This window comes from Microcaecilia unicolor, chromosome 3 (assembly GCF_901765095.1).
Source record: "Microcaecilia unicolor chromosome 3, aMicUni1.1, whole genome shotgun sequence".
NCBI classification, from domain to species: domain Eukaryota; kingdom Metazoa; phylum Chordata; class Amphibia; order Gymnophiona; family Siphonopidae; genus Microcaecilia; species Microcaecilia unicolor.
In genome coordinates, this window is record NC_044033.1 from 525790043 (window position 1) to 525817908 (window position 27866).

A 27866-nucleotide genomic window follows, 5' to 3' on the forward strand; every position below is an offset into this window, starting at 1 on the left:
TTGTTTATTTGATGAGAATTGTAAGTATGAATATTTATTCCTGTGTATTAGCAGCCTTATACATGAATAGCCTGAGTATATTTTGGGGGTAACTTCATAAGAAGGTGTCTATGTGAAAAGTCCAAAAGGTGCCTGTTTAAAAAAAGTCAACATAGGTACCTTCTGTAAGTACCTTTATAAAGACCCCCAGCAGTGTCCAAATTTACACCTACTCTGAAGGTGGTGGACAAGTATGCATGACCACTCAGATTTTATAAAATAGACATGAAAATCACAACTCTGCCTCCCTCCCCTGAATCCAAAATAATATATTACCTAGAAGTAGGTGCTATCTTTTGTATGTTATACTTCAATGTGTGTAAGCACATAGAAAAACCATGTCGATTATTATTGTTTTATTACACAAAGGACCCTTTTACTAAGGCAGTTGTAATGTCAATGTAAGGTTTATTTATCGCAATTTCCCTCTAGCAAGGGTTCAATGTGATTTGTGGAGGAGTGGCCTAGTGGTTCAGTGTGGAGGAGTGGCCTAGTGGTTAGGGTGGTGGACTTTGGTCCTGAGGAAATGAGTTCGATTCCCACTTCAGGCACAGGCAGCTCCTTGTAACTCTGGGCAAGTCACTTAACCCTCCATTGCCCCATGTAAGCCGCATTGAGCCTGCCATGAGTGGGAAAGCGCAGGGTACAAACGTAATAAAAAAAATAAATTAAGAAAACCCAAAGTAATCCTATCATTATCGCCAAAAATCAGAAACGACCAAGTCTAGGGATGAAACAAAAAAAAGAGCACAAAGGGCCTTTAAAATGGCAGATCAAGTCTAGGGATGACCATCTCTAAGGACAACCTAAATTTCAGGATTTGGGCGTCCCCGACCGTATTATTGAAACAAAAGATGGATGTCCATCTTGTTTCGATAATACAGGTTTTCCCGCCCCTCCACCGGGACGTTTTGCGAGGACGTCCTCAGCAAAATTTGGGCGTCTCTTTTGATTATGCCCCTCTATGTTCTTCAAAACTAACAATTATTAATAGCACTAAAAATAACATGCCTTAAATCAATACAGTATGGAATCTTTCCATGGTCTCGGTAATAGAGGAAAATTTTACACATCTTATTAACAAGAATAGAAATCAATAACATCAAAAAAATATGCCATTAACAGATTACATAATTTTACATAATTTTACTGAAGACTCACCTGTTTGAACAAACTTACGGAAAGAGCCAAAACACAGAGTCCATACTCAATGTGCATCAATGCAACATACATCCACTTCTGATCCCTCATCCCGTAATCCAGTCAATCATACACTTATTCACGGAACTATGTACACCATCCAGCTTATAATCGAACGAGAAAAATGCCCAAGTTCCGACCTAAATCGGGAGATGGACGTTTATCTCACAAAAACGAATAAAGCGGTATAATCGAAAGCCGATTTTTGGGCGTTTTCAACTGCACTCCGTCGCGGATGCGGACAAAGTTTATGGGGGCGTGTCAGAGGTGTGGCGAAGGCGGAACTGGGGCGTGGTTATCTGCCGAACAAAGATGGGCGCATTTCAGCGATAATGGGAAGAAAGTATGCGTTTTTAGCTAGAATTTAGGACACTTTTCCTGGACCCTGTTTTTTCACGAATAAGGCCCCAAAAAGTGCCCTAAATGACCAGATGACCACTGGAGGGAATCGGGGATGACCTCCCCTGACTCCCCCAGTGGTACCTAACCCCCTCCCACCACAATAAAATGATGTTTCACACATTTTTATTTTCACCCTCAAATGTCATACCCAGCTCCCTGGCAGCAGTATGCAGGTCACTGGAGGAGTTGTTAGGGGGTGCAGTGGACTTCAGGCAGGTGGACCCAGGCCCATCCCCCCCTACCTGTTACAATTGTACTGCTTAATGCTTATTAGTCGTCCAACCCCCCCCAAACCCACTGTACCCACATGTAGGTGCCCCCCTTCACCCCTTAGGGCTATAGTAATGGTGTAGACTTGTGGGCAGTGGGTTTTGAGGGGGATTTGGGGGGCTCAACACACAAGGGAAGGGTGCTATGCACCTGGGAGCTCTTTGACCTTTTTTTTTGTTTTTGTAAAAGTGCCCCCTAGGGTGCCCGGTTGATGTACTGGCATGTGAGGGGGACCAGTGCACTACGAATCCTGGCCCCTCCCACGAATAAATGTCTTGGATTTATTCGTTTTTGAGCTGGGCGCTTTCATTTTCTATTATCGCTGAAAAACAAAAACGCCCAGCTCACACATTGTTGAATAAAACATGGGCGTCTATTTTTTTCGAAAATACGGTTCGGTCCGCCCCTTCACGGACCCGTTCTCGGAGATAAACGCCCATGGAGATAGGCGTTTTCGTTCAATTATGCCCCTCCATATGTCTTTGTGTCTAACACTGCCCTTTTAGCTTCCCATTGTCTCCTTCCAATGTTTCTATGTTGATGTCCCATTGTTATATTCCTAATGATATTCGAATGTCTCGCACAACTCTGCATAATGTAATCCATAACCAAGTTGTAACAAATGTATTTCTATTATTCATATCTTATTGTAAGCCACACTGAGCCCGCAAAAAGGTGGGAAAATGTGGGATACAAAATGCAATAAATAAATAAATAAATACATGTGTAGGAGATGAAGTCGTGAGGGAATCTGTTAGCTCAGACCAGAAAGTGACCTCATTGATTTTACCTGTGGTGGAGATGAATTTGGAAGACGCTTGGTTACGCTTGACATACAGATATCAATGGTGAAATCCAGTTGGAAGTGGTCAGACCGCGGTACTAGGCTTCCGTTTGAATGAACTGATCAAGCTATTAGGATAGGAAGTCATGAAGTCTAACGTATGGCCATTTTCTTGAGTTGCACCCTCATAGAACGTACTTAGTTCACAGTCCTTCAGGAATGATTTGAAGTTGTGGACATTGGTGTTTGTATCATAGTAAATAAACAGGACTGCGATTGTGTTAAACAGCTTCACATCTGCACATTCTCAGCAGCTAATCCCAGTTCCTTTAAAGTTCCTGTGTATAATATGTACAGCGCTGCGTATGTCTGGTAACGCTATAGAAATGATTAGTAATAGTAGTAGCCCTGAACATTTCTGAGGAACATCCTGCATTTGTGCGACATCAGATCTTCTGTGAAGTGTTATTTTCTCTGAATCTATGAAATACTGGACTAGAATGCCTGAAAATGGATGTTTTTTGCTTACAAGTGTGATAGGAAAGGAGTTGCTTGGGCCTTCACACAGAAGAGACAAGACTTTGAATTGCCCTGTCCTAGAATCCTGTTCTCCCTGACCAACTTTACGAGCTGCAGCTTGGCCTTCCCTCTCACTATTCAGATTAGCAAGACCAGACCTCCCACCTTCTCAGTGAAAAGAAAATGGACCAAACCCTGCAGGTTCCCCCAAAACAAAACCTCCCCATCCACTTAGACAACCTGTTTAGTGGCAGTGTTTTTCTGTTGCTATTCCAATGAAACATCGAAAATGATGGCAGATAAAGACTATATTGCCTATTCAATCTGTCCATTCATATCAGTTACTAAGATCTACAATTCCTTCCTCTCTTTTGCTTTCCTGAATTCAGATGTATTCCTCATCTCCACTACTTCAGCAGGAAGGCCATTCCATGCATCCACCATAGAGAGTTGCACAGGGACAGAAATTTCATCCATCTCTGCTCATCCCCAATGGAATCTAACCCATACCCACCCTTACCTGGTAAGATCCATTCCATCCCACAATTAATCTCCTCCATCTCCACCCATACCCGCAGGAGTCAATGCTGTTTACTTGCTCACAGCCCTCTTCCTCCCAATCCCAACAGCCTCCCAAGGTTACTGGGATAGTATTCATTATTCAACCAATGAGGTGTTCCTGCTGCCTCTATGAGCATTCCAAGCCTCATTCTGACACTCTAACTGCCTCTCTCTGTACATTCCAAGCCTCATTTTGGTGCTCCAATTGCCTCTCTCAGTACATTCCAAACCTCAATCTGGAATCACCAGAGATTTTGACTTCACTCTCATGGGAATCCCACAGCAACTTCTTCTGTCCTGTGGCAACTTCTTCTATACCCGCAGTTCCATGAGATTCCCACAATTCTCATTCCCATGCAGGTCTCTAATCCACCCCTCTTTCCATAAAGATATATTTCCTCAGATTACCTCCATCCTATGCCTTCTCATTCCAGAACTTTCTTTTAGTTCAGCCTGTGAAAAATACCCAAGTCCAAAAGCTCAATAAAATAAACAGGGCCGGTCCAACCCGGTAAGCAGGGTAAGCACTGCAGGGGGGCGCCTGCCTTCAAGGGTGCCACTTTGCAAGCTCTGCTGAGGCTTTTGTTTTTCAGTATCTAATCTCTGCAGCTCATCTTAGTCTGGCTCCAAAGCGTCCCGTCCCCTCCCCCCTCCCAAGCAGAGAAATATCCTCCTTGTGTTTGTCAGAGGATGTCACTGCTCCAACTGAATCTGGTTCTGAAATAACTTGTGGGAGCTCAGCTAACCTCTGCCCTCTGCCCCCCCCCCTAGTGACAAGTGGCTTCAGGGCAAGAAGGAAAGCCTGAGGAGGCTCCAGCACAGGCACTCACTATGCCTGGCTGAGCAGCAGCAGCATAGTATTCTCTGCAGCCACCCCTTCAACACATTGGGATTGAGAGTGAAACCGGGAGCTGGAATCCAGCCCAGAGAGGGCTCAGAGACAGCACAGCAGAGCCTGGACCCCTGTTTTGTCAGAGACTGCTGTTTAGTGCTGCACCTGACCCACCCTTTTCCACCCCCCCCCCCCCCCCTCAACACAGCAACTCACAGGACAGGAGGGCTAGATGGCTGCTTTCAAATCCTAACCATCACCAATCTCCTATCTCTCATTCCCACTTCAGTAACTCCTGTTAGTCTGTCCAACTCAGATTGTAGAATATGTTAGTTTATGCTGATTAACTACTACTACTACTACTTAACATTTCTAAAGCGCTACTAGGGTTACGCAGCGCTGTACAATTTAACATGGAAGGACAGTCCCTGCTCAAGGAGCTTACAAGTCTGCCCTAGCTAGATCCTAAGCTGTGCTGGATGGGAAGGCTATTGTGCTGCATGCAGAGTCTAACTTCCTAGGATTTCAGGTTAATTTTTGAAGAATTTGAAGAGGGGCTATCTCTGTTCTACATGTGTGACTGCAAGGCCAAGTGTCTGAATAGGGATCTGTTTGTTAGATTCTGAAATTTTGATAACACATTGTTTTTCAGAGTTGGCAAGACTGTCTGTTCTCCTAATTCCTGGTCTGTGTGCTTTTTTCTTCTATACTGGTGTAATATTTTCAATGATGCCATAGCTGGTAAAAGGGGTGTGTCTACTGTGGGGGCAGAGCCATAGTGATCCCGCCCCTGGATGGGTAGGGGCGCCGACTAATAGACTGCAGGAGGGCGCTAGAAACCCTAGGGCTGGCCCTGAAAATAAATATGTGAAAAATGGTCCAGTCAGGCTTTGTGGGGGAGGGGAAGGCTTGTTCCCCCTCTGAAGCTGCCCCTGATCCCAGAACCTCCCGCTTTCTTCTCCTTCTCCCCCTTTGTTCCCTCAATGATGCAGACCATCCCTCCTCTCTTTCTTCCTCCATCTCTTATCAGTATGTTCCCTCCAATCAGAACAGCCCCCATAGGCAACGAGCAACACTGCTATTGGTTGTTCTTCAGTTTATTACACTGCCTAGCTATTAAATGGCTGGTGCTCACTCTAATGAGTCATATCACCCTAATAAATTTATTTAGTTTTTTTCATTTTGCTTGTGTCATCTTTTTTTGATTTTCTTTTTTTGACTTCTACATTTTGTTTATATTTTTGTTTTTTTACAAATTTTTCTTTCTTGTATGTATTTTGTTTTTCTTTTTGGGCGTTTTTTTCATTTGTTTTCTTTGCATCATCTTCGCTGTTTTTGATTATTGCTCACTCTAATGAGCCTCTGAACGGTACCTGTCCCACTCACTCCCTAAATTGGGATCCTGGAATGGATGATGATCCTAACTGAGACCCTTTAACTAGATTAAATATTTTCTGTTACCCTATATTTGATACATGGACTACCAGATCTAATAGGTCCATGTTTGATAACTTTGAAATGTTCCAGGGATGTGGACAAATTAAAATTAACAGATTACACCTCCAACAATCAGACCCTCTATCAGAGAACCTGTATATTTTTGGTATGCCACTTATAGCATTGATTAAAGTGGGTGGCATCCTTGGTTTTTCATCCTCTATTGTCACTATCAAGAGGGGTACTTAATTAATTTAAAGCCAGAAATCATTGTTATACTTATATTCCCAGTAATACTGACACTGATAGGTTCCATTATAAAGGCATTATAAGACCTTTTTGCCTTAGCAGACCAAATTAGCTACTAAATCAGGTGTTGATACTGTTGTCTGGTGCATTATTTCCTATGTTCAGAGGTTTGTTTTAAGCCTCCTTGTTACTACTCTCAGTACAAGACAAACTACATTTCCACCATAAATGTAGGACCACTGCTATTTATTTTACTCATTTTTACTCTTATTGCCCGTAACGCAACTACACCTCTTTTATTAAGGAAGATATTTATTCTGCTTATGCTGTTTAATTTAACTATCACATATTTCTTTCTAGTTTGTTATATTTTGCTAATTTGTATGGACAGGTTTAGATTGTTTTCTCTCTATTTTTAAATTGTTGTACCTTTCATCACTATACCTCAAATAGTAACTAAGTAGACTGTTTTCTACTGTTGATAATTTCTTACTCATCAAGTGAAAGTGAAGCAGATCAATTCATTTCTTTAACACATATTTGCTTCATATTCTGTATAAAGGAACAAGAAGATTATGTTCCTATGTATGTTCCAAAAACACTATAACTCAACAGTGCCTTCATGTATGATCTAGATCCATTACACCTAGCAGTAAGATAATGACAAAACTATTATCCTGCTCATAATTATAAGACTACTGCAGGTTAAGCAGCAGGCCCTTCATATACAATGTAGGCCTATAACACCCATAGCTTAGCCTTTGCAATACTTGTAATGCTCCTGAATTTGCAGTAGTTATTCATTATTTGGCCAATATTAATCCTTTTTCAATGCTAAAATGAAATATTTGTTCCCTATTAACACCAGTTTTAGCTATATTTACACATTCAAAGTTTGACTAATGATAAACTTTGATTGAAAGTTTTCTTTCCCCCGCCTTCCAACATCAGCTTTGTAATCATGATATATTAATCAATCACAATCATATGCAGTTGACCTTATTGATTCCATTGTATGGTACCTAGACTTAATTGACTTCACATGTTTCCAAGTCTAGCTCCGCCCTAGAGGGGTGGGTGTAAGAAAGTTGGGCCCCTTGGGTTGGTTATGATAAAAGGGGAAACCTAATGCTGCATTTCATCCAGCATATAATTATGTATCCACATACTGACTCTTGCTATGGCCTTGTTCCTTATTGTGCCAGAGCACCCATGTCACCTCAATCCTATACATTCCCCCCCACAGAACTCTAAGAGCCCTCTGGAAAGGACGGCCACACCCACTAGTAGTCATGTGTGCCAGCCCCCTCTGAGGGGCCTGGCAAGAGGGGAAATGTATATATATGGCCGCCCTTGCTCTCAGTAAAATACAGGTCAATGGCTCAGGCTAAAGAGCTAGGCCTCTACAAGCAAATGGCTCATAATAAGAGCTAGGCTTCTTAAAATCAGAATAATCTCTGATACAAAAGAGAGCTAGCTTGTAAAAATCAGAGGTCACCTTTGACACAATTACATTTCACTGTGGCAAGTGCTGAACTGGCAAGGCTGGGGGCAATCTACTCTATAAACAATCCTGAGATTGGCACCTGCAAGACGTCATAAGCAAGAGTTGCTATGGTTACATAGAGATAGTGCTGGGTCAGCTGCACCCCTGGTAAGAACATCCAAAGGGGGGGCTACAGGAAGGTTTGGGAATATGTGAAGTCATGCTGATCAACTGATAAGGACTAGGAGCCCTGTTGAGACAGCTGGGGTCCATTGAAATGAATAGGGCCAAAATTGTATATAAGCAGCAGTTTGAGGAGTATTAGTTCAGACGAGACGAGGAGAAGAAGGAGATGAGAGGAGAAGACGAACAGAGAAGGGAGACTCCAGAAGGCTAGAGAGAGAGGACGTGCCATGATATGCGGTTCCATTATGTGAATGCTTAACCTAACTGTATTACCATTGGTAAGATTGTAATAAACTATCTTATTATATCTACTACTTACTGGGTTCCTTTCTAATCACAAGAGTCCATACTGCCTGATGGTGTAAGCCTGTCATGAGCAGATTCAAGGTTGGGAAAGCTAGATATTTGGAGGGCATATGTAACTTTGCCCAGAGAGATGAGACGGGCCACTGCTTCCGCTGCTTGATTAGCAAAGGCAGATTCTGAGAAAATAAACAGACTAGACACAAGAAGGAAGGCATGCTGGGCACATAATATGCTGGTAATCTTGTGTGGTCCTCTTCCCAATATGGCATATAATGGGGAAGATTTATTTAGATGGGATTCTGGAAATTATGCACAGGAAAATGGTGGGTATATTTTTAATTTTACGTGGAGGAGTGGCCTAGTGGTTAGGGTGGTGGACTCTGGTCCTGAGGAACTGAGTTTGATTCCCACTTCAGGCACAGGCAGCTCCTTGTGACTCTGGGCAAGTCACTTAACCCTCCATTGCCCCATGTAAGCCGCATTGAGCCTGCCATGAGTGGGAAAGCGCGGGGTACAAATGTAACAAAAATGAAATAGATACTATTGGAGATTCTACATGGAATGTTGCTACTATTGGAGATTCTACATGGAATGTTGCTACTATTGGACATTCTACATGGAATGTTGCTAGTGGAATAGCAACATTCCATGTAGAATCTCAATTAGTAGCAACAGTGGAGGAGTGGCCTAGTGGTTAGGGTGGTGGACTTTGGGCCTGGGGAACTGAGGAACTGAGTTCGATTCCCACTTCAGGCACAGGCAGCTCCTTGTGACTCTGGGCAAGTCACTTAACCCTCCATTGCCCCATGTAAGCCGCATTGAGCCTGCCATGAGTGGGAAAGTGCGGGGTACAAATGTAACAACAACAACATTTGATGTTTTATTGATTTGTGTTAATTCGTACTGCTCTGTACTACACTTAGTTATAGGTGGAATATAAATGAATAAATATAAACCTAAAACTGTCCTGGATAAGGAGAGATATCCTAACAGTGGCAACTGGGATATATCCTTAACAGTGCGGACAAGAATTAACTGGGTAGACTGGACGGATTGGTCTTTTCGACTGCCATGCTCTACTATGACACACTTGAAGCTCAGTCTAACGACACTGCAGGCCATGGGGCAGCTGGATTGGTATCAGTAGCCTACAACTTGGCAGTGGTTGGTTTGGACAAGCAGGCTACAAATTATTGGTCAGCCGGGTCTGCTAGCAGGTCAACCTTAGCTGGGTCTATCTGGCAGGCTGAGCAGAACTCGTACTATGTAGTTTGTAGAACCTATAAGGCCAAACCATGACTGGGGTCCTGGTCGCTATGAGAAAACTGCCTAAAGCCTGTTTTTTGAGAATGTATTTACATGAATTAAGGAGTTAAACCTCACAACATTTTTAGAAAGGCTTTGAAAACATTCTGATTTATTAGAGATGTTATTAAATGATTTAAGAAGATTTTGAATAGAGGGGATTTGAGATGTGGGTTATGGCTGATGATTTTATTATGTTTTGTGTTGGTTTAAATGATTGTACTAGTGGATATTAATATTGTAATCCGCTTTGAGCTTTGTGGTTAAAGCAGAATATAAAATTACAGAGCAGGGTTTATTGTTCTATAATATGGCTGTAATCCACTTTGGGGCTTAGGCAAACCACAGATGGAATGTCACATGGGTAAAAAATATATATATTTTCAAAGGTTTTTACACATCACAACAGGGGAAATTAGCAGGTTTAGGTCAGGGGAGAGACTTTCAGCAGGTACATTTTACCCTGCGTCTAGATTACAAATCACCCCCCCCCTCCCCCGAATGTAGAAATATAATGCAAGATGTGATATGATTGTTAAATAAAGTTACAATGCCTGGGTTAATGTGGAAGCCTGCTGCTAGCAGAAATGGTGCTGGACCTAGGGGGCCAGATGTTTGGGATTCAGGGTATGACATTGGAAGGGGACACAAAGACATGAACGCATCCACTCCTCACTTCCTGTCGTGGGATAAACCCAAAGGAATCCTGTTTTGAAGGAATGAATCTGTGGAATCTTAGCGGAGATTAGGTGGCGACGCCAGTAATTAGGAAACAAAACTGGTGCTGGGCAGATTTCTACTGTCTACGCCTTGATTGTGACTGAATAGATATGGATGGGCTTGAGTGTAAATTTTAAGGGGCTTCGACGTTAGCTTCAGAACTTAGTACAAGAACAGTGCTGGGCAGACTTCTATGGTCTGTGCTGTGAGAATGGCAAGGACAAATCAAACTTGGGTATACATATAAAGTATCACATACCATGTAAAATGAGTTTATCTTGTTGGGCAGACTGGATGGACCGTACAGGTCTTTATCTGCTGTCATTTACTATGTTACTCTTTGGGGTTCTACATGGAATGTTGCTACTAATTGGGATTCCGGAATCTTGTAACTCTTTAGGATTCCAGAATCTTCAGAACTTTTAGTACAAGAAGAGTGCTGAGCAGACTTCTATGGTCCGTGCCCTGAGCATGACAAGGACAAATCAAACTCGGGTACAAAGTATCAAATACCATGTAAAATGAGTTTATCTTGTTGGGCAGACTGGATGTTACTATGGATGTCAGTCTTTTTGGCTCTTTGCTCTCGAGTTACCCTCTTAGACATAATTAGCTTATAAGTCGGCCAACCCATTTTAATTCCCTCCCTTATGAGTATTCCTGCTGTTCACTGTCTTTACTTTCTCTCCTTCCCTATATGGCTAATTTGTGATGCATTATCTCTCTTGACTGTAATGATAACTTTTTGGAATTATGTAAACAGCTATGTCAGTATGACAAATGATGTAAATAATCTGGCACAGCTCCAGAGGCTTTTAAAATTGAAAGTGTAAGGTTCAAGGATCCGGCTTGCTTTACTTCTCTGCGCTCAACCTATCCTTGGTTGTTGGAATTGCGCCAGATCCACCAGGTCACAGCTCCAGGGGCTTTTAAAGTTTAAAAAAAAAAGAAAGAGATAGGATCCGGAGAATCTGGCTTCCTCTTCTTCTGCCCTGGATTCTACGTTTGCAACTTTAAAAGTCGCAGGAGCTTGTGACCCTGGGAAAGTCACTTAACCCTTTGTTGCCCCAGGTATAACAAAACTTAGGTCCCTGTTTACTAAGGCACGCTAAAATGTATAGGAGTTTCTAGCATTAGCGCATGCTAAAAACACTAGCGAGCCTACGGCGTGGCTTAGGAAACAGGACCCTCAGATCTTTGAGCAGGAACTGTCTTTTTTGTGTATGGTGTACAGCGCTGCGTATGCCTTGTAGCGCTATAGAAATGATTAGTAGTAGTAGTAGTCAGCCTACTAGGGACAGAGGAAATTCCTGAATGCAATATGGTTTGGGGTTTTTTTTTAGTTCAAAAATTTTTTTTATTGCAAAGATTTTCATAATATAACAGTAGAGAGGTGTGGTAGCCGTGTGAGTCCACTTTTAAAGGTAATCAATAGAAATAAAACAAAATAAAACATGGAAAAGAAAATAAGATGATACCTTTTTTATTGGACATAACTTAATACATTTCTTGATTAGCTTTCGAAGGTTGCCCTTCTTCCTCAGATCAGAAATAAGCAAATGTGCTAGCTGACAGTGTATATAAGTGAAAACATTCAAGCATTACTATGACAGTAAAATAGATACCATTGGAGATTCTACATGGAATGTTGCTACTATTGGAGATTCTACATGGAATGTTGCTATTCCACTAGCAACATTCCATGTAGAAGGCTGCGCAGGCTTCTGTTTCTGTGAGTCTGACGTCCTGCACGTACGTGCAGGACGTCAGACTCACAGAAGCAGAAGCCTGCGCGGCCATATTGGTGATCCGCAAGGCCGACTTCTACATGGAATGTTGCTAGTGGAATAGCAACATTCCATGTAGAATCTATAGAAATCAAACAAAATAAAACATGGAAAAGAAAATAAGATGATACCTTTTTTATTGGACATAACTTAATACATTTCTTCATTAGCTTTCGAAGGTTTCCCTTCTTCATCAGATCGGAAATAAGCAAATGTTGGTAGATGACAGTATATATAAGTGAAACATCAAAGCATTTCAGTGACAGTCTAACAGGATGGGGGTGGGTAGGTGAGAGACAATCAGGTGGATGAGGGACAGGGAGATATGCATGGAGATAAGAGGGTGACAAAGCAGTACAATTTTATGGTTTATAATGGGCTGCAAAACCCAGATCTTTGTTAAGTCCTGTCTGGTGGGTGTCAAAATATTTAATCATTCTGACTTCAAAGGTCTTACGGTCCTGTATTGTTTTAAAGTTCCCTTTACTATAACAGAAAGAAAAGCATCTCAAACCATATATACAAACTGGTAAAAGCAGATTGGAGGTAATCCTCTACGCCGTAAGTGGGCGGAGAAGAGCAAAAATAAATGTAGGTAGTGTTGAAGAAGTAAACAGGGGAATGCACAAACCTTATGTCAGGAGCTGCCTGTACCACAAAAAGGTGATATATAAATAATCAAATCAATCAGTTTTCCAGGATGCTCCGAGTTAGATTGCAAGCTGGTTTAAGTTAGTAGGAACCCGAACGCACATCTAAAAGCTAATTCGAGATTCGTTATTTCTAGTTCCCTCTGGTGCAGCATCTCCTGCTCGACAATCTCGCCCCCTGTATTTTCTGGACTATTGACCCTAATGATGTTATGCCAGGGGGTGGCAACCTCGATCCTCAGGACTGCAACCCATTCATTTTCCCTAATGACTATGTAAGAGATCTATTGGCATTCCATCCTATGTAAGCAAATCTTAAACATATTCATTGGGGAAATCCTGAAGACCTGACTGGGTTGCGACCGAGAACAGAGGTTGCCCAGCCCTATGTTACTCTAATCTACGATATTTCTTTTTCGTTTTTTTTTTCATAGTGAAATTTCTGTACAATAGTGATTTTGCTTTGTTGACAACTACTACTATTTAGCATTTCTATAGCGCTACAAAGCATACGCAGCGCTGCACAAACATAGAAGAAAGACAGTCCCTGCTCAAAGAGCTTACAATCTAATAGACAAAAAATAAAGTAATCAAATCAATTAATGTGTACAGGAAGGAGGAGAGGAGGGTAGGTGGAGGCGAGTGGTTACAAGTGGTTACGAGTCAAAAGCAATGTTAAAGAGGTGGACTTTCAGTCTAGATTTAAAGGTGGCCAAGGATGGGGCAAGACGTAGGGGCTCAGGAAGTTTATTCCAGGCGTAGGGTGCAGCGAGACAGAAGGCGCGAAGTCTGGAGTTGACAGTAGTGGAGAAGGGAACAGATAAGAAGGATTTATCCATGGAGTGGAGTGCACCGGAAGGGGTGTAGGGAAGGACGAGTGTGGAGAGATACTGGGGAGCAGCAGAGTGAATACATTTATAGGTTAGTAGAAGAAGTTTGAACAGGATGCGAAAACGGATAGGGAGCCAGTGAAGGGTCTTGAGGAGAGGGGTAGTATGAGTAAAGCGACCCTGGCGGAAGACGAGACGGGCAGCAGAGTTTTGAACCGACTGGAGAGGGGAGAGGTGACTAAGTGACAATCTAATAGACAAAAATAAAGCAAACAAATCAATTAATGTGTAGAGGAAGGAGGAGAGGAGGGTAGGTGGAGGCGAGTGGATACAAGTGGTTACGAGTCAAAAGCAATGTCAAAGAGGTGGGCTTTCAGTCTAGATTTAAAGATGGTCAAGGGGTCCTTTATTAAAGTTGACTCAACATGGCACTGTGTTTTGGCAATAGTACCTGCCTCAGGAATCTAAAAAGTATAATCACAACTAATAAATTCATATACATAAAAAGGTGTGTATACATAAAAAAATATTAAAAAAAAAACTTATATACATATCTAGTATAATAAAACTTCTAGCAAACAAGGAGTATCAGGTAAAAGCAGAATAAAAAAAGGGAGGGTTTCAAAATCAAACAGAATGAAATATGAATTACAGTGTGAATTTCTGTTTAAAAGGAGCTGTAAATCCTAACTATTATCAAAACACCAAGTTATAAGCTAACCTGTATGTAATTGTGGTTCAAGGACAAATTGTAAAGGTTTGCAGAGGAGAATGGTAAAACCAGTGTAATTAAAATAATTTTTTTTTAAATTAAGGTGGAACGTACAGGATCCAGATGATATGACTTTTACCTATTTCCCACCATGTTGTGAATACCTGTCCCTCCCACGAACTGCCCTCGTCCTCTCACTCTTACACTGCTGATTCTGAAGCTTGTTTTCTTTTTACTAGACTTGCTTAGGGCCTTCGCTAGCTTTAAATCAGTCAGCTATTCTCACCACAAATCGCTGGTGCTTTACTCAGGGCTCTGAGTAATACTTCTGTTACACTGCTCGTGACCCAGGCAGGGGCCTACATCGTTATCTTGGGACTTTACCAGTCCTGCTGCACGGAGACACCGAGATCCAGTAGCTTAGTGTTCGGAATGGATTTTCTGAGACGCTTTTCTTTCATTCTTTCTACAGCTGTTCAGCATGAGAGGGGACCCAGGACATCAACGATCAGGAAACAGGTGGCTTTGTACTTCAGAGGGCACAAGGACGTGAACGGATCCACTCCTCACTTCTCATCGGCAGCTTTACCAGCTCCTGCCTTCTTCACTGCGGTGACTCAGCTGGAACCCCATAACCTGGAGCTGGCGGCCGTCTCCAGCACCCCCGAGAGGCAGGCACTGGTGGGCCTGGCACAACCCACCCCAAAGGTCAGTGCATAGCAGAACCCAGATTAAATGCCCAGAGTTTCCAGAGTTCATCGGACAGGGCCGGTTGTGTGTGATGTCACAAAGACCAGGCTTGTGACGGATGACATCTGCAATGGGGATGTGCAAAGTCATAACTGGTACCATTCTGAGCGAGAAAAGAAAAGTTAATTTATAACAGGTCGGCCATGTCTGAAGATCATGTAGGTGTAGGGTTACCATACTTTGTCCCTCAAAAGGAGGACACATGCCCCCCCCCCCCCCGCTTTCATGTCCTCACTCCGCCCCCTGTTGCATTTTCCCCTCCCACCCCACCTGTCACACACCCCGTCACCCCCCTCCCCTTACTACTGCCCTGGTGGTTTAGTGACCTCTTTGGGGCAGGAAAGAGCCCCCTCTTTCCTGCCCGGAGCGCTGCCCTGCATGCATCCTTCCTGTTGCTGATCATGGTGCCGATTCAAAATGGCCGCCGAGAGTTCAAGTCTCATGAGGTCACTTCAACTCTCGGCGACCATTTTGAATTGGCGCCGAGATCAGGAACAGAAAGGATGCATGCAGGGTAGCGCTCCTGGCAGGAAAGAGGGGGCTCTTTCCTGCCCCGAAGGTGGAAGAGGTCACTAGACCACCAGGGCAGTAGTAAGTAAGGGGAGGGGAGGCTAGCAATCTGACCCACCCACCAGCCTGCCCATTTGTCCAGAAATCCGGACAAACAGGCAGATTGGCAAAACCCACCCAGTTGCCCGGACATGTCCTCAAAAAGAGGGTCGGGGAGCTGAGTCAGGAGGGAAGGAGCCCTGCGCTTGTGGGGGCAGCAGGGGAAGAAGGTCACGGTAAGCCTGTCCAAGCCTCTTATACGGGGTGGATGCTGGGAGGAAAAAAGGTGCCGGTACGCTGTACCAGTGCGTACCGGCACAAAAAAAGCACTAATAAGAATATAAGTATTGCCGTACTGGGTCAGACCGAAGGTCCATCAAGCCCAGTATCCTGTTTCCAACAGTGGTCAATCCAGGTTACAAGTACCTGGCGAGATCTCAAAACAGTACAATATGTTTTATGCTACTTATCCTAGAAATAAGCAGTGGATTTTGTTGGATTATTTGTAGTAAATAATTAGCAGATTTTAGTACACACAGCTTCAGCTTTAGAAATGTTAATTTCTTTCTTCATCTCTCTCTCATTCACCCCTGAATAATTCACTGCTGAGTCACTTTAAAGTTGAAGTAACAAAACATCTGTTTACTCACAGTTTGTAGTTAGATTATAATCAGACAGGCTTATATATACATATTACTATACATTTGTATTATCAGCTCCTTCCATGTGCTTAGATGGTAATGGATGCTCACACCACCATAGATCCTCTCAGGTTAGGAGAGATCATGAGCTCCATGTGCTCCATGTGCTGCATGTGCTGCATCTAATCCCCACAGGAAGTTACATAGCTGTGTGACCTCTCTAAGTAATTCACATCAGAGGTCACAGAGTAATCACAGAGAAATAATAGGTGACAGGCAATGCATGTAAAATACAATTACATTCCAACAAACCCCTTCTCATGCATAACTGTCATGCAATTATTTATTCATACAAAGTCCAAGCTTTATACGCAGATTCACAAAATGTTCTCTGGGTAACGGTTTGGTCATGATGTCAGCTGTCATCTCACTGGTGTGACAATAGTGTAGACTGATGACCCCTTCTTTTGCCAACTCTCGCACGTTGTGGTATTTCGTTGCGATGTGTTTGGTGCGTGACTGAACCTTGTCATTCTGTGACAGTCGGATGCAGCTCTGATTATCTTCCATTATCTGGATTGGTCTCTGTTCAGCTATTCCAAAATCCAGCAAAAGTTTTTCAATCCACATCAGTTCTCTGCACGCTTCCGATACGGCCACATATTCAGCTTCTGTAGAAGACAAACTCACAATACTTTGTTTATGACTGGCCCATGAAATGTGTACATTTCCATACATAAACACATATCCACTTGTGGATTTATAATCAGAATGATCCCCTGCCCAATCTGAATCACAGTAACATATTAGTTTTGGATTACTATTGGCTGAAATCTTTAATTTACAATCAATGGTACCCTTTAAATACCTTACCATCCTTTTAACTGCAGTCCAATCTGATTTGGTAGGTGAGCTGACCCTTCTGCTCAAAATTCCTACTGCATTTGCTATATCAGCCCTGTATGTGGTAGCTAGATATAAAAGCTTACCTATGGCTGATCTATATTGGATGTTATCTGGTAAAGGTTCTCTTACTGTTTCATCCTTCAGAAAATCAGTGATCATGGGAGTGCTTACAACTTGGGCATCTTGCATACCTAAACTTTCAATAAGCTCATTTATTTTCTGCTTCTGGCTTAGAAGATAAGAACCATCATTTTGTTTCTCAATTTCTATACCAAGATAGTATGACACATTACCCAGTTCTTTTATCTCAACATTGAGGTTTAAACACTTTACAATGTCCTTGTACTCTTGCTCACTTTTGCTTGCAATGAGCAGATCATCAACAAAAGCTAAAATGTATGCATATTGTCCATTTCTGCACCTAGTGTACAAACATTTATCTGCTTCACCTTGCTTAAATCCTAAATTTGTCAATATTTCATGCAATTTATCATTCCAACATTTTGCACTTTGCTTTAATCCATAAAGACCTTTGTTTAATTTACACACTAGCTGTCTTTGTTTTGTATTTATGAAACATAAGTACATAAGTACATAAGTAGTGCCATACTGGGAAAGACCAAAGGTCCATCTAGCCCAGCATCCTGTCACCGACAGTGGCCAATCCAGGTCAAGGGCACCTGGCACGCTCCCCAAACGTAAAAACATTCCAGACAAGTTATACCTAAAAATGAGGAATTTTTCCAGTCCATTTAATAGCGGTCTATGGACTTGTCCTTTAGGAATCTATCTAACCCCTTTTTAAACTCCGTCAAGCTAACCGCCCGTACCACGTTCTCCGGCAATGAATTCCAGAGTCTAATTACACGTTGGGTGAAGAAAAATTTTCTCCGATTCGTTTTAAATTTACCACACTGTAGCTTCAACTCATGCCCTCTAGTCCTAGTATTTTTGGATAGCGTGAACAGTCGCTTCACATCCACCCGATCCATTCCACTCATTATTTTATACACTTCTATCATATCTCCCCTCAGCCGTCTCTTCTCCAAGCTGAAAAGCCCTAGCCTTCTCAGCCTCTCTTCATAGGAAAGTCGTCCCATCCCCACTATCATTTTCGTCGCCCTTCGCTGTACCTTTTCCAATTCTACTATATCTTTTTTGAGATACGGAGACCAGTACTGAACACAATACTCCAGGTGCGGTCGCACCATGGAGCGATACAACGGCATTATAACATCCGCACACCTGGACTCCATACCCTTCTTAATAACACCCAACATTCTATTCGCTTTCCTAGCCGCAGCAGCACACTGAGCAGAAGGTTTCAGCGTATCATCGACGACGACACCCAGATCCCTTTCTTGATCCGTAACTCCTAACGCGGAACCTTGCAAGACGTAGCTATAATTCGGGTTCCTCTTACCCACATGCATCACTTTGCACTTGTCAACATTGAACTTCATCTGCCACTTGCACGCCCATTCTCCCAGTCTCGCAAGGTCCTCCTGTAATCGTTCACATTCCTCCTGCGACTTGACGACCCTGAATAATTTTGTGTCATCGGCGAATTTAATTACCTCACTAGTTATTCCCATCTCTAGGTCATTTATAAATACCTGTTGGCTGTTCCATGTACAAGTCTTCAGTTATATCTCCGTGAAGAAATGCTGTTTTCACATCAATGTGGTTGACTTGCATGCCTTTTGAGACTGCAATGCTCAGAAGTGTTCTAATTGTCGTGTGTTTCACTACAGGTGCAAACACTTCATCAAAATCTTCTCCATATTTTTGAAGATATCCCTTTGCCACTAATCTGGCTTTATACCTTTCCACTTTTCCTTGTGCATTCCTTTTTAACTTGAATACCCATTTGCATCCTATAGCTTTCTTGCCAGGAGGTAATTTTGTAAGAATCCAAGTATTATTTTTATCCAATGCATCAATTTCTTCTTGTGCAGCTTTATGCCATTCAGCAGCTTCTTCTGCTGGCATTTTCTCAATCTCATCCCATGTTAAGGGCTCTTGAGCTTCTGCTGACTTTGTTAGGTAAGACAGTCTTGGGGGTGGAACACCTTTGTTTTCCCTGGATGAGCGTCTGACAACAGGTTGGTCTGACCTTTCCGCATCCTCTAAATCTGAGAGTTCTTCTCCAATTGATTCCCCTTCTCCAACTGTACTGTCTTCTTCAATGATCCTTTCTGTGTCTGCTTCCTCTGCCTGTTCCTCGTTAGATACAGATGAGTTGCTTTCAGACATCTGCCTTGGTATGGCATTTATATACACTGGCATGTCTATTATGGTTCTAGTTTCATATTCTGGATGATAAGGCTCATCTGGGATAATCCAGCCTTTATCAACCCTTTTGTTTTCATCAAAATATGTAACATGTCTTATGCCAACAATGCCAGTTTTCAGATTCAAAATTCTATATCCTTTGTGACCTGGAGTATAGCCAACTAAAATGCCCCTTTCTGTTGTGGAATCCAGCTTATGCCTTCTTTGCTTTGGTACATGAGCATATGCTGTACTTCCAAATGTTCTTATGTGTGACAGGTTTGGCTTCCTACCATGCCATGTCTCATGTGGTGTGCGCTCAGCGCCTTTAGTTGGCATTCTGTTTTGTAGGTACACTGCTGTGAGAATGGCTTCCCCCCATAGTCTTTTAGGGAGATTGCTATCTGACAGCATACATCTGGTCATTTCCACAAGTGACCTAAATTTTCTCTCTGCAACAGAATTTTGCTCTGGTGTATAAGCTACTGTTGTGATATGCTGAATGCCTTCTTGTTCTAGAAATGTGCGCATGCTTTGTGAAGTGAACTCACCACCATTGTCGGTCTGAAGAACCTTTGGTTTTCTTTCAAATTTATTGCTCACCATGGCTACGTATTTCTTCAGCATGTCTGTGACTTGACTTTTTTCTTTCAGCAAATAGGCCACACAATATCTAGAGAAATCATCCAAGAATATTAGCACAAATCTGTTATTTCCCAATGATGGGATATTAAACGGTCCACATAAGTCACTGTGTATTAAGTCCAGTACTTTATTACTCCTATTTCCTGTGTATGCAGGAAATGAGGGTCTCACACCTTTTTGAGTAACACAGTCTATGCATTTCTCCATTTTACCAGCATCTGCACTTATCTGAATGCCAGTGGCTAGTTGCTTACTGTAAAGATCCTGGATCACCTTAGAATCACGATGTCCCAGGCGGCGGTGCCAGATTTCCAGACTACATTTACCATCATTCTTCCTTACTTGCGCCAGATGTGAGGCTTCACCTGAAATGTTCAGCTTATAAACATCATTATGCATAAAAGCTTCAGCATACACTTCATCATTTTTAGAGATTGTGCACTTACTGTTTTCAAAATGAATCGCAAATCCCTTCTTATCTAATGTAGATACACTAAGCATATTGCAAACTGCTTGGGGAATATACAAGACATCACTTACAGGAATTTCTTTAACTTCATTAGACACTTTGCATTTTAAGAATCCAATACCTTTTGCTTGGATCTGAGCAGTCCCTGCGTTTGCAGTTTTAAGAATACCTTCCTCTGGACACATTTCCTGAAAGAAATCCTTACAATTGGTTAAATGGCATGTGCTCCCCGAATCCAAAATCCAAGTACTTTCATTTGAATTATTATTTACCATAGTCAAAGATTTTTCTGCCATTAGAAAGCCTTTGTGTTTATCTTTGTCCTTCATACATTTCCTGGTTTGAAAATTCTTTTCTTCCATTGGCTTAGGTGAGCTAGAGGGAGTGTTTTGTGTTTCCTTACACCATTTAGATACATGTCCCTCCTTTCCACATGAGTAGCAAATCAGCTTGCCCTTGGGTGGAGTTTTCCCATAGCTCCGCCTTCCTCTGTTCTTTGCCAAGAAATTTGTTTCATTTCTCTCTGACTGACTTTGAGAACACATCTCCTCAGAATCATTTATTATGCATTCCTGCCTTAGTTTTGATGTTGTCTGTTCAAAAGATTGCCCTTCAATGGCCTCATTTACAGACCTAAAAACATCAAACTTCTTTGATAGTGAGGTAAAAAGAAATGCTCTTTTCAATGCATCACACATGGGAATTCCAGAAAGTTCTAACTTTTGAAATGAAGACATAAGATGCATAATGTGATCATTACATTTACTTTTATCCCTTAATTTGGTTTCATTCAACTCTGCCAACCAAATTGGTTGCTGCTTTGCATATGTAGTTGCATACATAGTTCTCAGTTTATATAAAATGTCCTTTGGTGTATCTTTTCCCTCCACTAATATGGCTTGTTTCTCTGAGAGAGCTTCCAAAAGCATGCACTTCACATAATAGTTTGCATTGTCCCATTCAGCCATATTTTCAGCTGTTCTGTCTTGGTCTAAGCATATATTTAATCATTTTGCTCGAAGGAGACAAATGAATCTTAGTTCCCACTGCTGATAATTAAACTCAGTTAATCTAGGCACCTTGAGAGAATAGAACAATGGTGAATTTCTTCCCTCAGCCATTTTCTTAGCCTTCTGTCTGCTGTGTGGGGGGAGAGAGAGACAGACTGAATCTTTCCTTTAAAACTTAAGAGAAAAATGTGGCCTTTTTTTCTGCCTGGTAATATTTCTCTTCTTTTTCAATTCCTGGACCCTGGGGCCCATAACCCTTTTGTTGGATTATTTGTAGTAAATAATTAGCAGATTTTAGTACACACAGCTTCAGCTTTAGAAATGTTAATTTCTTTCTTCATCTCTCTCTCATTCACCCCTGAATAATTCACTGCTGAGTCACTTTAAAGTTGAAGTAACAAAACATCTGTTTACTCACAGTTTGTAGTTAGATTATAATCAGACAGGCTTATATATACATATTACTATACATTTGTATTATCAGCTCCTTCCATGTGCTTAGATGGTAATGGATGCTCACACCACCATAGATCCTCTCAGGTTAGGAGAGATCATGAGCTCCATGTGCTCCATGTGCTGCATGTGCTGCATCTAATCCCCACAGGAAGTTACATAGCTGTGTGACCTCTCTAAGTAATTCACATCAGAGGTCACAGAGTAATCACAGAGAAATAATAGGTGACAGGCAATGCATGTAAAATACAATTACATTCCAACAGATTTTCCCCAAAGTCTATTTTAATAATGGCTTATGGACTTTTCTTTTAGGAAGATAATCAAAAAATTTTAAAACCCTGATAAGCTAACTGCTTTTACTACATTCTCTGGCAAAGAATTCCAGAGTTTAATTACACAAGTGAAGAAGTATTTTCTCCGATTCATCGTAAATTTACGACTTTGTAGTTTCATTGCATGCCACCTAGTCCTAGTATTTTTGGAAAGAGTAAACAAGCGATTCACATCTGCTTAAAATGTATTTGAAGGACATATTACAAATTGCTTTTTGAAAATTCAGCTTCTAGAACATTTTGAAGGTATCGGTAAGGATGTATCTGGATTTTCAGAAGACATGTGACAAGTGTCCTAATCAGAGATTCCTCCAGAAATTAGGAAGTAAATGGGATAAGTGGGCAATGTCTTACTGTGGGCTGGTAAACCAGTTATAAGATAGGGGACAGAGAGCTGGACTCAATGGTCAATTTTCCCAATGATTAAAGGTCACCAGTGAAGTGTTTCATGGATCTGTACTGGAACTAATGTTATTTAACACATTCATTAATAATCTGGAAAAGGAGTAATGACTGAAAGGATTATGTTTTCAAATGACACAAATTATTATTACTATAAAAACATTACAACATCAAAACATGGGTGTGGAATCACAAAATCAAAGAGCCAAAATCGAGAGCCAGTTGACAGCACTAAGAAAGGAAACGCTGTCCTGAGATCCCCAGTAGTGTGCACCCTGGAGCGGCTAAGCGCAACGCTGGCCAATGTTGGTCCGGGGTGATCAGATAGAATTTTAAGAACTTGGCTCGATATTCGTTGCCTAAGATAAGTGCAATGATTGCTATGAAACGTTCTTGAACACTTGTATCAGTAGACCTGAAGGCTGCTTACAATGAATATTTGCACTAATAGAACTGAATATTACTTACACTGAAATGTTTAATGAAACATTCACCTCCAGATGAAAGGTTTTTGCCAATGATGAAGAGTAGATCTTGTTGATCACATTTAGCTCTAAAAATCTTTGGATCTGGAACTCTTTGAGGCTTTTCCTTCCTGTTTTGGATACAATAGTCTCTGTTCTTTCCTGGTTTTCTTCTTATCTCTCCCAGCGTACCTTTAGTGTATACTCTAGTGGATCCTCTTCTACTTCTATCCCACTGTCAGTTGGTGTACCTCAGGGATCTGTCCTGGGACCTCTTCTTTTCTCCATTTATTCTTCTTCCCTTGGTACTCTGATCTCATCCCATGGTTTTCAGTATCATCTTTACGCTGATGACTCCCAGATCTACCTCTCCACACCAGAAATCTCAGCCGAAATTCAGGCCACAGTATCAGCCTGCTTGTCTGACATTGCTGCCTAGATGTCTCGGTGCCATCTGAAACTAAACATGACCAAGACTGAGTTTCTCATCTTTCCCCCTAAACCAACCTCTCCTCCTCCCCCATTCTCTATTTCTGTGGATAACACTATCATCCTTCCTGTCTCATCAGCTCGTAACCTTGGGGTCATCTTCGACTTCTCCCTCTCCTTCTCTGCACATATTCAACAGACTGCTAAAACCTGTTGTTTCTTTCTGTATAATATCAGCAAAATTCGCCCTTTCCTTTCTGTGCACACTACCAGAACCCTCATCCACACTCTTATCACCTCTCGCTTAGACTATTGCAACTTGCTTCTCACAGGTCTCCCACTTAGCCATCTCTCTCCTCTTCAATCTGTTCAAAATTCTGCTGCATGACTAATATTCCGCCAGTGTCGTTATTAGCCCTCTCCTCAAGTCACTTCACTGGCTTCCTATCCGTTTCTGCATACAGTTCAAACTCCTCTTATTGACCTATAAGTACATTCACTCTGCAGCTCCTCAGTACCTCTCCACTCTCATCTCTCCCTACATTCCTCCCCAGGAACTCCGTTCACTGGGTAAATCTCTCTTATCTGCACCCTTCTCCTCCACTGCTAACTCCAGACTCTGTTCCTTTTATCTTGCTGCACCTTATGCCTGGAATAGACTTCCTGAGCCAGTACGTCAAGCTCCATCTCTGGCCGTCTTCAAATCTAAGCTAAAAACCCACCTTTTTGATGCTGCTTGTAACTCCTAACCCTTATTCACTTGTTCAGAACCCTTACCATCCTCTTTAATATTCCCTTATCTCTTATTTGTCCTGTTTGTCTGTCCTAATTAAATTGTAAGCTCTGTCGAGCAGGGACTGTCTCTTCATGTTCAAGTGTACAGCGCTGCATACGTCCAGTAGCGCTATAGAAATGATAAGTAGTAGTAGTAATTTTGAGTGGAACACATTGTTTTGATATCATTATTATTATAAATAGCAATCTTATTTACTGTCACAGCCATAAACTCAGCACAGTTTACAATAAAATGAGTAGCTAAGAACCTCTTACCAAACCATGCTAGCAATTCCTGCTCGGCAATGCCAATGAAGTCCAGTAAAAATGAACGGGCTTTGTCGGCACTGCCGTACCGAGGTCGCTAGAGCGGTTTGGTAAAAGAGACCCTAAGCAAACGCAAAATACCACTCATTCTAGTACGAACTGGTAGTCAAAACATACATCTATGAAAAATATTTAGGAGCTCTTGTACTAAAATATGGGCTTTTGTTGCTGGTAGACTCTAGGAATCAGTTTAACTTGGCTGATCTTTAAAATTCTCTATGGTTTCGCACCTCTTCATTTGACCACTTTGATTGGCTCTCCTTTCAAAGTAAGATCTATGGCATTATGTAATTTGCTTGCTTTGAGATTGAGAGTAATTTTTTTTTCTTGTAGATTTAACTATCAAGCCTCTCAAATATGGAATGTCTTGCCAAAACAAATTCAATTACAGTTCATCTTACATTTCATAAAATGTTGAAAACTCATCTTTTTAAAATTCATGTATTAGATTAGATCATCTTCATTTAGCTTCCGAGGAATGTTCTGGCTTCTTGTTTTGTAATCTGCTTGGAACTCTAGAGGATATAGCAGAATATAAGAACACAGACTTTATTATTATGCTTTAAAGACTAACACTTGAAAAGAAAATCAGAAATGGTACAAAGAAAATAAGTAATAATCCCAAAAGGGAATTAGAATCAGATTAACCAAAGTCAACAAAGACGAGGAGAAAGTCAAACAAAATCATAGGACACTGGATTAACATGCAATGAATTACAACAGCCCAAAAGCCTAGGAAAAGGAGGAGATCCTACTGCTAAACAAGAGACAGACCAGACAAAGGGAATTAAGAAGCATCGATGGTTACTCTTGACACACCTTTTCCTTCAAGAAAAAATTCTAACTGCGAAGGATAAAAAAAAAGTAACGATTATTACGATAGGAAATAATGTGTTGACATTGTAAGTAGTATACTATGCAGCTAATTTTCGAAAGAGAAAGACGCCCATATTTCGACCCAAATCGGGAGATGGGCGCCTTTCTCTCATGGGCGCCCAAATCGGTATAATCGAAAACCGATTTTGGGCACCTCCAACTGCAGTCTGTCGCGGGAACGAACAAAGTTGACAGGGGGTGTCAGAGGCGTGGTGAAGGCGGGACTGGGGCGTGTTTATCGGCTGAGGAGAGAGGGGCGTGCTCTGTCGATAATGGAAAAAAGAAGGGCGGCAGAAGCGAGAATTTGGGCCGCTTTTTTTGGACCCTTTTTTTTCCAGCTGGTATGCCAGCTCAAATGTCATACCCAGCTCCATCACAACAGTATGCAGGTCCCTACTACTACTACTTATCATTTCTATAGCGCTACTAGACGTACGCAGCGCTGTACATTTGAACATGAAGAGACAGTCCCTGCTCGACAGAGCTTACAATCTAATTAGGACAGACAAACAGGACAAACAAGAGATAAGGGAATATTAAAGTGAGGATGATAAAATAAGGGTTCTGAGCAAGTGAATAAGGGTTAGGAGTTAAAAGCAGCATCAAAAAGGTGGGCTTTTAGCTTAGATTTGAAGACGGCCAGAGATGGAGCTTGACATACCGGCTCAGGAAGTCTATTCCAGGCATATGGAAGCCTGGAGCAGTTGTTAGTGCGTGCAGTAGACTTCAGGCAGGTGGACCCAGGCCCATCCTCCCCTACCTGTTACATTTGTGGTGGTAAATGGGAGCCCTCCAAACTGCCCCCAAAACCCACTGTACCCACATCTAGGTGCCCCCCTTCAGCCATAAGTGCTATGGTAATGGTGTAGAGTTGTGGGGAGTGGGTTTTGGGGGGATTCGGGGGGCTCAGCACCCAAGGTAAGGGAGCTATGCAGCTGGGAGCAATTTGTGAAGTCCACTGCAGTGCCCCCTAGGGTGCCCAGTTGGTGTCCTGGCATGTGAGGGGGACCAGTGCACTACAAATGCTGGCTCCTCCCATGACCAAATGGCGTGGATTTGGCCGGGTTTGAGACGGCCGCCATTAGTTTCCATTATCGGCGAAAACCAATGGCGGCCATCTCTAATGCCGGCGATCTCTAAGGGCGGCCCAAATGTTGAGATTTGGCCGGCCCCGATTGTATTATCGAAACAAAAGATGGCCGGCCATCTTGTTTCGATAATACAGTCGGGTACGCCGCTTGACGGGGCCGTCGTTAGAGATGGCCGCCCCCGTTCTATTATGCCCCTTCTATGTGATGCATGAGGATTGCCATCTTTGAGTCAGGCAGGCAAGTTACTAACTGGTCCATACATCTACCAGTCACCCAGCTATTTACAATCCTGGTGATAAAATCACCAGCAGCAATGACTGTCCTAACTCTTCCCTCCTGGACACAAGCTATTGGAGCCCTAGCCCCAGTGTGAGAGGATTATCTCCAGGATAATTTCCTGCCACACCAAGGTAATGCTGTCCTTTCCTGCGACTGTGCTCCTTCAAAGCAGCAAAGGCCCTGTAATACTGCTTTATAAACCTCTCTGTCTGGTCTCAGGTCTTCCAGATGTGCTGCTCTAGCTTCCAGAGACTAGACTTGTTCTCAGGAGCTCTTTGCATCCAATGCATACATGATCAATAATCATACATGTGTTCACTCGGTGCTAAACACTGGCTAGCTCCCCCTCCCACTGCTGAACCGCTATCTGCACTTATAATTGTTCAGCTGTTTAGAGTGGCTGAGGGAGTAGAAGGTGTTTAATCTAATGCAAAGTCATTCAAAATGTATTTAGTATTTATGTTGATTAGTCAATGACTTGCAAGGGGACTACAATTAATCTACTTACTACAGAAACATGGGTCCTTTATTTAAATCTCAGATTTCCTTCATGTCCTCTAAATCGGGATAACACACTATAAATGCTGGGGTGGGTGGAAGCAAAGACATAAAAGGAACCTAAGACTATTTTCTTAAGGCAAATTCATTCTCTTTTTTTAGGGCAGTTAATTTGTATTCAGCTCACACCCCTTTGCTGTAGTAGGTTCAAGATGAATTACATTCAGATACTGAAGGCATTTCATGTCTCCAGAGGCAATGGAGGCTTTAGTAACTTGCTACAGATCACAAGGAGCATCGGTGGGATTTGAACCCTAGATTCCCTTGTGCTCAACCTTTCTTCCGTTGTGACAGACAGACACTGTTCATGTGTGTGACACACTGAGCACTAAAGTTTATAGCTGAACAAAACATCAGTT

At 42.1% G+C, this 27866-nt stretch overlaps 1 protein-coding gene across 1 annotated transcript in view; it reads left to right on the forward strand.

Moving 5' to 3' along the window:
• LOC115464835 (nuclear receptor subfamily 2 group E member 1) overlaps positions 1-27866 on the forward strand; it is a 106562-nt gene that overhangs the window by 17672 nt on the left and 61024 nt on the right. The window contains exon 4 of the mRNA XM_030195194.1: positions 14748-14983. Coding sequence (XP_030051054.1) covers positions 14748-14983 — 236 coding nt within the window. The remainder of the gene's footprint in view (positions 1-14747; positions 14984-27866) is intronic.